This window comes from Phascolarctos cinereus, unplaced genomic scaffold (genome assembly GCF_003287225.1).
Source record: "Phascolarctos cinereus isolate Bilbo 61053 unplaced genomic scaffold, phaCin_HiC Scaffold_1;HRSCAF=81, whole genome shotgun sequence".
NCBI lineage: Eukaryota > Metazoa > Chordata > Mammalia > Diprotodontia > Phascolarctidae > Phascolarctos > Phascolarctos cinereus.
The window spans coordinates 14,826,031-14,837,025 of NW_027555514.1; the positions used below are offsets into that span (position 1 = coordinate 14,826,031).

The window sequence follows — 10,995 nt, forward strand, 5'->3', positions numbered from 1 at the left end:
CTCCCATTTAGTTGATCTGTTTAACAAATTTAAGTAAAACCTGGGCTTACAAAACATTTTATCAGTGGGGCATGTTCTAAAATAAAATTCAAAACTCTGCTTTGATACTAATTAAATTTCCCACTTTCCCCTACAGCAATCATGAAACTTGGCTTCAGGAAGCTGGCTAGCAGAATGAGATGGGAGAAGGGCTCTGTGATATTCTGAACTCTTTTTCAAGGCTGCCACAAACCAGCTTAACGTTAGTCCTCACAGTCTGGTTTTAAGAACCCTTTAAATGATCTTAAAGCCTCAACAAGCTCGAGGTTTCCTTGAGTCTGTAAGGTAAAAGGAAGGAAATTTGCATCCCCCATCTTCCCTTTTCTGTCTGCCAACACTAATAGAGAAGTATAGGTATTTGTGGAGGAAGGTGTTGATAACTCTAATCTTATAGATCCAGCTGGTGGGCAGATGCTCCTAGCTCACCAAATCCCCCCTGGCCAGAAGTGCTAGAGGTCTCTAGTTGTTTAGAGTGACAGAGCTTTCTTCCCAAAACAGAAGTGTTTGGTTATCGAAACTGAGCCTGGACACAAGCTGTAAGAGATTGGTCCATAATTTTGGTTTGTCTCAAAAAAAGCCCTTTTCCCCTTAACCAGTTAGAATACCAGCAATGGAATTTTTCTACCGTGCATCGGAGGTGTGTTGTACAACCACAACTGTGCTACCTAATCTTTGCGTTTTAAAGGTCATTTCCGGCTTAAAAAAAAAAATCCCTGCTGGCATTCAAATCTGTCAACTTTCACACCAGAGTTACATACACACCATGAGCCATGGTGGGAGTAAGTGGGCCTGGGTCAGAAGGAGGAGACATCCTGGAGGCATCTGGAGAAGAGGAACTGTCTTTGAGCTGGCTGTGCACCTAAGGAAACCTTTCTTTGTCCAGGACAGACAGATCCCTGCCTGTATTTTGCCAGTGAATGTGTCTGATCTCCCAGCCACTCTGGGACCTCCCTGAATTCCAGACAGAAAAGTAGTGCTCATTTGGGTTAGCTTAAAAGGCTAAATATGAAAAAAACAAAACCACATACTAAGTAAACTAAACTTAAAGAATTATTCCTTCTTCCATTGAGCTGCACTGAGGGCACACATGGACAAAAATGAATCCTGCTCTGAGGGATGGGGGGGAAGGGGGAGTATTAAGCTCATTTGCAGATTTCCTAACTAGGCCCAGATGCTCCCAGGGAACAAATCTTAACTGAAAATGATATAGCATTTAATCGTACTAATAGGCTAAAAATTAAAAGGAAAATAGCAGTAAACTAGCAATAAAAATAAAGCACCTATCTTACAGATGCAAAGCTATTGCCACTTAGGAGTCTGGCCTTAGACTTGGCTCAGCTGAAAGCCCAAGTGCTAGACAGGGACCATTTGGACAGAAGCAATTCCAGTTCCTCAGAAGAAAAAAAAAATCGTTTCTAAACACTAGATGATGTTCCACTGTCAAAAGAAAGGGAGAGGCTCATTCTCTGCTAAAACTACCAAGTATCATTTTGAAACCAATTAAGAAAACGGAGGAAAACGGGTTGTTTTCAGAATTATCTACACTGTATAAGGATCTTTTTTGAAGGGTGGGCAGTGTAGTCTATGCAGAAATGCCTCATTTTAATAGAATTTTAAGAGGGAGAGCAACCAAATTCTGTAGCTGGCCCTTGGTGATTGGGCCCTTTCGTGCACAAAGATCCTGGGAGAGGGCTCGGAGGCAAATCGCCTGGCTCTGTGTAGACCACTCACCCCCATTCACACGCTCGTGCACACACACATTCATGTGCGCACACACACACAGTCACACCCACGCACACCAAGTGTTGCCGTCACATTTCACAAACTGAGGTAGATTGAAGTTTATTGGAGAAACTTGAATGCGTAGTAGCACAATCATTTTTTTTTTCAAATTACATTTTGAAATTGGAGAGAAATTTAGTTTTCCTATATCCCTGTCTTTTGACTATTTTATTTTCAGCTGGTTGGTTGCAGACTGTATAAATCCTGCTGTATTTTATCTTTAAGCCAGTCTAGGAGGCTTTATTTTAGGTGTTTTTTTTTTTTTAACACTTTTGGGTTTTTTTCCTTGTTTAGCTCATTTTTTAGACTTTCAAGGTGGTTTAGTGTGGCCCATGACGGTGGCTGGTATGTAACCTTTCCTTTTCTTTAAATATAGTCATATTTTTGACCTTCCTGGCCCCTCCCTGTTGTGGTGATAACGGTTGTGATCATCTAAAAGCATGACAGGCATTAGAAATGGCCCAACAGATCACATGGCCTATGGAACTGAAGAGGAAGCTTGCTCTTTGAACACAATGAACATCCGCACGGACTGCATGGATCTGCACTGAAGCATTGTTTCTTTAGGCAGTGATGGTCAGAGGCACAAAGGATTCATGCATCTAATCGAGGAGCGCAAACAGTCCAGTCTCCTAGTTCAGCTCGATCCCCCACACCCCCAGCATCTTGCCATCACTTCTTGGTTCTGTTCCCCAAAAGAGGACCACTTCTTTTAAAGCCCATTTAAAAAACAAAAAAACATAAGTGGCTTTGCTGCTCTCCTTTTGGCATCGTTCAGCATCATATAACATTGACTAAATTTGGTAAATGTTGGTGGCGGAAGCCTTAGAAGGCCTGAGTTTTTGTTTTCCAATTTTATTCCCATCAACCACCAGCTCAAAGCACTATGTGCTCTTTGCCCAATTATCTCACGGCTTGCTTCTGTTGGCCGATCAGATTTTAAATCTGCTTTGTTTTAAAAAAAAAAAAATTCTGGGACTTCTTGTTCTATCAAACGTACAGATTACCAAAAGAAAGGAAAGGTGGTTTTTTTTTTGTTTTTTCTTTTTTTTTTCTTTTTTTTTTTTTTAAGTGCTCTCTACGCCTGAGGTAGTTTTGTAAAATGCATATTCTTCTCTCCATGCCCTGGCCAACACACTCAACATTTCCCTTAGTAAAAATGCAACCAAATTTTTTAAAAAATGCCACTGGCTTGGGGTACATACATCTAATGTTTAATTATACTTGTTGACAATTTACTGGATATAATTCTAGTCCACCAATCATACCACCGGCTTATTTTGATGAGTAATGGATAAGGAGCAATGCCTTTCTTTCTGTTCAAGTTGGTAAGATGAGAACACAAAGCTTAATTCAACCAACTTCTAAAGTGGTAGAATATCTAGGACAACACACATCAAGTCACTTTACAACAAATTTCAAGAATATAACACAAGGGAAATGACTCTTAATTTTCTGCTTCTTGTTGATGTTGCAGTTAATTCGTCTTCTTGTTGGTTCTTTTAAAGCCAGGTTCCGGAAACTTGAGAGGACATTACATAGAAATTTTTTTAAAACACGAATTCAGAATTTGCCTGGTCTTCAAATAAGCTTTTGGTAGGTAGGACTTCTAATTGTGACTTAGGGATAGGTGTTTCCTCACCCATCTATTATATTTAGTCTCGTCTTTGGTTTGGCATCTTTTGTTGAGATGGCCGTTTCCTTAACCTCTCTATTTTCGCCTGAGCTGAGGCTGGCCGTTTGGCCCGGCAGCTGCTGCAGCAGCAGCAGAGGCGGAGGCGCCGCCATTGCCGGTTGCACCGGAAGCGGCAGCAGCCGCGGCGGCAGCATTGGCATTCTTCTGCAGCATTTGCTGCTGCCTCTTAACCTGGGCCAGAATCTCTTGGATTTTTCTCTGGGCGAGCTGTAAGAGGACAAAGCCTTGTAAAGAACACTAGGTCAAAACTTAGTAAAGGCTCTGCAGCCATCCCGCCAAATCTCTCGTTCTACAAGGTCTACCAGAGAAGGTCAGCAGAAGAGCAAGGACAGAAAGCTGTTTTTTAGGCCTAGCATCTGAAGGTGACAGCCATAGTATTACCTAGCCACCAACCTCACATGCAGAAAGATGCAGAAGGAAGAGGAGGAGGAAGAAAGAAGAACACTTAAAGGTTTGCCTGTGTACGTGTTGATCTACTACTTACCTGGCATGCATAGAAATGGCCAGTTATCTTCACAATCACCTCATCATTCTCATCAGGAATCTGGTCACGAGGAACCACGACCTCGGCACTGGTCAAATTCTGAAGCTCATTCACCTGCAAACCAGTTTTCAAATGATTATCGGGGATGTCCTTTTCCTATGATGGGAGCTCTAGTCCTAAGTACATTGCCCAGCCTGTTGTGAATAGCTTCCTCTGATCCCTCGTCATGGCATGGAAGTGACTGACCATGGGTTCCTGAAAGCCAGGCTGAAAATGAATGTGATCCTGAGCTGGGAAGGTGTACAGCCTAATAATTGCATTATTGAGACCAGCCTAAGTTTCAGGACAACTGATGGCACTGGATTTTTGGCCACATGAGTGCTGAAAGATCAACTTGTAAGTTATATCAAGGTCTCAATCTGTGTTGGACAAAGCAGCCACATCAGTGAAAATCATATGTCTCTGAGACATTGTAAAGGCATCATCCCTTCCTAAGAGCATGAATGTTACTTAGAAACAATGGGGGGAAAAAAGGCAACTTCCCCCCAAACTCAAGTAAAGCTAGTATGACTAGGACTTGTGTAATTATCAATTTAAATGCAACATGTGTAATTTGAGTGGAGCATTTAAGGGAACTAAGCTCTTTCATAAGTATTAAAATACTTAAAAATGTCACATCCTTATAGTTGCTCACAGAAGAAGTGCCAGATTAGTACCTCAAACACAATTCTTTTCTCGCCACTGTCCAATGGGACAGTATTTACAAAATGCCTGACCAGTGTTAGTGGGAGGTCTGTGATAGAACAGTGGTGATGGAACAGCTGGCCAAGCATGGACCAGCATCCCATGCCACCACTGACTAGGGAAACACAGGGATGTCTCTGGGTTGAGCGTGAGGGTGTGCCCTAAACTCAGTCCTTTGACTCTTTCCCTCTCACAAGACTGCCAAGGTTTCACTGAAACACTTACGGTTTTTCCTCCCTTGCCAATGACTCTCCCAGCAGCGTAGGAGGGCACTTTGATGTGGGCCTCCAGCTTCACCTCCTCCTTGGGGCCAAAGAAGTTCTCTTCCTTGAGCTTTCCATAGATCCTTCCCTGAGCCTGGAAATACAAACACCAACCCCACAATCATGAGGAAGCAAACACACAGGGGCAGTAACTCTGTAAGACAAGGCCAGTGACTTCTGGGAAATTAATATACTATATCACCTCTGAGGTGGGGAGAGCCCTGCATTTAAAGACAGTGGGTGGGCATATACAGCAACAGGGAAACGCAACGCACCTGATCTGATCAAGTAGCAACCAAGTGACTGAGACAACACAGTACCCAGGGCATTACTTGGTATTTGGCAGAAAATTAGAATGATTTGTCATCATTGCTTAAGGAAAATTATTTTGTCTGCATTTCAGCCCCAAAGGTAAAATCCCACATGGTTCCACGCAGCCAAAAAGCAGTTGAGTGGATTTTCTCAGGGCTGGCCGATTCTATCAAAGCCAACCACACCGGGCTCCAAACAGCGTGGCCTCCTAATGCAGAGGCACTCCGCGTGGGCCGGGAAGAACCTAAATGGACATTTGTCAGACTAAGCTAAGTTGTTTTCTTCTCTGGCCAGGACTTCAAAATGCAATCAGATCTTGAATGAAGTTAGCCCACACTACTGATCCATTTCCAACAGAGCGTCAAATGCATAAACCATAGAGAACAATCAGCACACCCTGCAGAAAACACGAGGACACCTGTACAGGTGAACCCATGCTGGCATCTCCTCCTGTCACACCAATTACCAGCCAGCTGTACTGAAGAGAAGAGTAATGAAAAACCCAGTCAGCTTGGCTGATCTGCCAAGGCCAAATGCAGAGCCTGTGCTCTCTCTGCCCTCCCTACTGTCAACACAGTCATCACTGATGCCAAACAAGCACAGTTCTGACTCTATGTTAGAGGATTTCAGGAAAGAACAAGTCTGTTGTTTCAGTTTCCTCTCTTTTATCCACTGAAAGTTTCTGGACATGGGAATGACCAGGCTTTAATGTGAGGAAAGGTAGTATGCCTTCCTTCCTGAGTTTCATCAAAATGTTTGGGAGCCATCGTGCAAATTTAAACAGTGCAGCTCTTCTTGACATTTATAGTCCAGGGAATGGCAAACTTTAAGAGTTAGTGCAAAGGCCAGGAACAAAGTTGGGGCATCTCTCAACATACCCAACATTTCAAAATTACCCAATTCTAGGCAATGATTTGTCATTCTCAACAGAAGTAGTGAATAAAGCCTTAGCAATAGTAGATAAATGGTCAAAAGGAAGTCTAGTATCAAGATTTTAGCCAAAAGGCTTAGTTTGGCTGCAAATGCAACATTTCCATTTTTTAGAAAGCAAGAACTAGAGGGGAAGGGCAGCTTGTTAGAGTAGGGCTAGTGAAGATGGTGGGCAAGGCTAGAGCTACCAAGAGCAGGAGGAAATGAATCCATCTGCTACAGGTGAGGGATTTCTTAAGAAAGTGGTCTGAAAAACTAGGCACAAATGAATTCCCTAAGGCTCTAACAGCCCAAGCAGATTGGTGTCTCTGGAAGTAAAGAATTTGGGGAAAAAAGCAGCCTTGAAAAAAATTTAAAGAAAAATATTTTCCTTCTCAAGTTTATTTTAAAATCTTGAGTGATTAGAAATGTATTTCCAGTTATTTTGAGGATAAGTCCAATTATGCTCCTACAGTTGAACACCATGGCCTTAGGAAAATGGATACCCAATATTGCCCAAGTTCAATTTAAAGGGAAGAAAAAAGTTACAACATTTTGGAAAAAAAAGTAACACATTCTCTACCATTGACACCATCTAACCAGGTTCATTCTGTCCGTGTAGACCATACCTTGAATTGGGCCTCAGGGGGTCCAGTGATGACCACCATCCTCTCCTTGGCATCAGGTGTCTCAGGTGGGGCAATCTGCAACACAAAACTTGCATCAGCACAGAGCTCTGCTTCTGGCAGTATGTCAACTTCCATATTTTTATGATACCATGAGGTGGATGTTGAGATAAATGGGGACAAGGAAATATGAAGGAAGGAACTTGAATGGTATCAAAAAGGAATGTGTTAATGCCCCCAAATTATTTACAGAGAGACAGAATCCTACAGCTGGCACACCTAAAGGCCAAGTAGTTTAGCCTGTGTTTGAACAAACTTAGTCTCCTCTTAAAGACTTGCAATGAGCAATAAACCAAAATTTTCCAAAGTTTCCCATTCTGCTCTGAGATAAGGCTCATCACTGGCACATTTTTCCTTACTTTGAGCCTGAATTTGCTGGTTCAAAGAAGAAAACCAGTTTTTGTATTAAAAGCAGACTGGCCTCCTTGTCATCCATGCTATCAAGGTGAACACAAACCACACTGAAAATAATGCTTATGATCTGGTAGTGGTCTTTTAGTAGCTTGTTACTCGTTTCAGAGAGTCAGAAGCCCTTAGCCTAGAGGCAGCCCACAACTGCCTACATGACAGCATCTACAAGGTGTTCAGTCCACCTCCTGGGTTGAAGACCTCCCTCCAGGGACACCCTGCCACCCAAAGACTTCCATGTTAAGGGAATTCTCAGCAAGTTTTTCTTTTCAGTAAGCCTAAAGTGGTCTCTCTGCCAGTGTCGACTTGAGGTAAGTGAAGGAAAAGCAGGGGAAAAAAAAGGTTTGAAAAGTAAGGACATCCCCCAGAAAGTAGGTCCTGATCAAATGGATCATTTGTGACCTAAAGCCATCAGAGGGGAGGGGTACTTCCCCTGCTCCCCACATGGCCTAAGGACACTGCATCAGAGTCACGGGAAATACCTTGATAGAAGCTCCAGCGAAACGAGAGAGCTGCTTGATATGCTGGCCCATCTTGCCAATGATGGCGCCCACAGACATGGCGGGGATGAACAGGTGAACGGTCTCCATTTCAACCTGTTGCTAAAAGAGGAAAAGACCACATGGAATCACATCTGCCAAGGATCGTACTAACTAGGGTTGGGGAAAGGAGATGAGGAGACAGCCCCCATCCCAAGAACGTTGGTTTTTATCACACTTCTGAATTCTAGCCAAAGTGCCTTGCACATAGTAAGGACTTGGGGAGTGTGAGTAAAATCCAAGATAAATTTTGTGATCCTGGAGCTAGTGGTAGAAGAACCTCAAAGCCAAATTTTATTCCGAAAACACCTCCCCAGCCTACAGCCCCAAACCGTCCCGTCTGTGCTGCATGTCAGAGACCACCACTAATGGTTGGCATGACCAAATCCTTTGCCTAAGACCTTGTAGCGTTCTTGTTTTGTTTGTGAAAGAATGTTCTCTACGTAGCATTTCTGTATACTTTTGACAATATCGGTATAACTTATAGATTTAAAATGTCTCCATGCTGCATTACAGTTTAAAGAATCCCTGTGGGAGGGCAAAATTAACCAAGTGAAAGGTTAAATAAGTGAAAGATTTCTAGATTCCCTCCACCCCCTCCCCCACTCCATTCCCAAGGTAAATTGCATTGAACTCAGCACATAAATTGCATAACAACCCTTAAGAGTTTCATAAATTTTATAGCTTCCTTTGTGTAGGAGCGATCTGGAATGATAAATGGCCCAGTTTAAAACTGCCAATAAGCCCTCTCGTGTGAGATTATCTAACAGTTGGGAAAACTGGCAGCCTTCCCGAAGACTGGCAAATTAAATGCTAGGCTGCCCTCCTACAAGCCACACCGCATTGATGCTGTGACCATTAGGAGCAGCAACACCTCTCTGGCCTAATGCTGTAGACAACTACACAGGTGACGAGTGTCTTCTCCAAACAAGCGTCACCTCTGGCCATTACACACTCCTGTCTGGTCAGAGTATCTGGGACCCTGCTTCTGACTCTGCTTCACACAATCATTGCCCCTATTCAAGACAAAGGCTTCAGAAGACCTCTGGTCCCTCCCCTTGTAATGAGCTTACATCTAAATAAATGAGAACATCTAGAAAAGGCTGCCCCACCCCCCCACCCCAAACTCCCTTTCAACAGCTGACACCCTTCCTGCCCCATTTCAGTCTTGTTTCCATGGCCTGCCTCTCACTTCCTTTCTACCAATTATTTGTTCAGCCTCCCATCCCAAACAAATCTTGGGCTCCCCATCCCCTTCCTGGCAGTCACTCTTTTGCCAGCCTGCACGGCTGAAGGACACGTTGTGACCCAGCAGGCATGACATTTACACAAAGAGCAATTCAGAGCAGCTCTGTTCCTGGAAAAGGTTCTCTCTGTTTATTTTCAAATCTACAGGGCCATAACTAGATCAGCTGAGCTGAGGGTCAGCATTCAGTGTAAAGGGAGCACTCGGGGAGCACTCTCAGTGTGCTCATTTCATTTTCAGTTCAGTTGTATCAGAAAAAAAAAAACAATGAGACGATAAGCTTATGGATAATTAACTAAGAAACTTGGGTAATTATGTTTTTGAGACTAGGCAGAATTGCAGAGACCATGTAAAGGACACCCATAGATGTGAATTTCTTGGGTTTGCTAAGTCATACAGTATAGGTCCCTGTTAGGAAGTCTCCATTTTTAAACAAAATCTAGCAGATATCCACATCCTACATTTAAAAAGGAATGAACTTGATCCACTTCATTAAAATCCTTTTATTAATGAAGCTCTTTACACACAAACTACCTTGTGTTAGAGGAATGCTTGTCTTAAGTGTGCCTTTCTCTAGAGCTGTCTCACTTTCTGTTCCAAAGCAAATGGTTGTTAGGACTACCTCATTTCCCGTGGACTAACCCAAGCCAATTCAGTAAGCCTGCCAGCAATTGAGAAAATGGCTGTGGGGATGCTAGCCAACAACCTCCCATCTTTCCCTAAATTTTGGTAAATGCCAGAGTTCTGAATTCTTTTGATTAATGAGGGTTTTGTTGTAGTGGTTGTTGTCAAGTTGTTTAAGTAGTATCTGACTCTTTGTGACCTCATTTGGGATTCTCTTGGCAAAGATACTAAAGTGGTTTGCAGCTTCCTTCTCCGACTCATTTTACAGATGAGGAATTGAGGCAAACAGAATTAAGAGACATCTAGGGTCATATAGCTAATAATCTAAGGCCAGATTGGAATTTGGAAAGATGAGTTTTCCCGACTCTAGGTCTGGCATTCTATCCACTCCACTCCACTGCACTACCTGGCTGCCCCCATTTTTTAATGATAAATAATTTTTTCCTCAACATAGCAACTCCTGTCAACTCTGGTTAGCATAGAAAAACAGTTAAGCAAAATAAATAACTCAGCAATGTGATGTGAGAAAATATACAGCATCTGGCACCCAGAGTCCCCTACCATTTTGATTAAATACCCCTTCTTCTATTACAAGATAAAGGATAGCCAAGAGGAAGGTGTGTTTCATTATCTGCACTCTTGAACCAGTACTGGCCATTGCTTTAGACTGAGTTCAGCTCCTTTTTTTTAGCAATGATTTTCCTGCCCCTGTGTTAACCTAGTGGGCTTCATGTGCCTCAAGTTCATGGAACCAGGGTGCTCCTTCAGAGACTTATTGTGTTGCAGAAAACTTCAACACATAGCTCAACAGAAAGAGCCCAGAGGTCCACGTTCATTTGGGGGAATAAGAATGCACACAATCATGTTATTTCTTCAACCGTGGCAAGACCTAAGGACTGAGAAGAGTTTACCAAGAACCAGTGCCAGTAGAATATCAACATTTTTACAAAGACTTGGGCAGACAGCCCATAGTCAGAGAATACATGAGATCAGGATGACTAGACCAGCCTACAGTCACTCCTCCCTAAAAATCCACTTACCAGGAGCCTTAAAAAACAAACTAAACGCCCACTCATAATTTAGTCTCCTTTGCAGAATGCAGATTAGTCCTTTACTTTCCAGGAATCTCAGCAAGGCTGATTTCCATCTGTTATTTCCTTTCTAGCCAGATGCCTCTTCTGCATCTCACTTGTGGAGTTCCCAACTTGGGTGGTTAAGACAGCGATCTGATTCTCCACACGATGATTTTGATTCAAACATAGT

At 42.9% G+C, this 10,995-nt stretch overlaps 1 protein-coding gene across 9 annotated transcripts in view; it reads right to left on the minus strand.

The window, feature by feature from the left end:
• Window positions 1-1,865: 1,865 nt before the first annotated feature.
• IGF2BP3 (insulin like growth factor 2 mRNA binding protein 3) overlaps window positions 1,866-10,995 on the minus strand; it is a 100,645-nt gene continuing 91,515 nt past the window's right edge. For 8 of the 9 annotated variants that reach the window (XM_020993225.2, XM_020993221.2, XM_078150823.1 and 5 more), the window contains 5 exons: window positions 7,806-7,925; window positions 6,859-6,933; window positions 4,971-5,102; window positions 4,002-4,115; window positions 1,866-3,724 (listed from right to left, as the gene is read on the minus strand). In XM_020993225.2, coding sequence (XP_020848884.1) covers window positions 3,533-3,724; window positions 4,002-4,115; window positions 4,971-5,102; window positions 6,859-6,933; window positions 7,806-7,925 — 633 coding nt within the window. In that variant the 3' untranslated portion in view covers window positions 1,866-3,532. The remainder of the gene's footprint in view (window positions 3,725-4,001; window positions 4,116-4,970; window positions 5,103-6,858; window positions 6,934-7,805; window positions 7,926-10,995) is intronic. The other variant, XM_078150833.1, reaches the window with a different exon arrangement.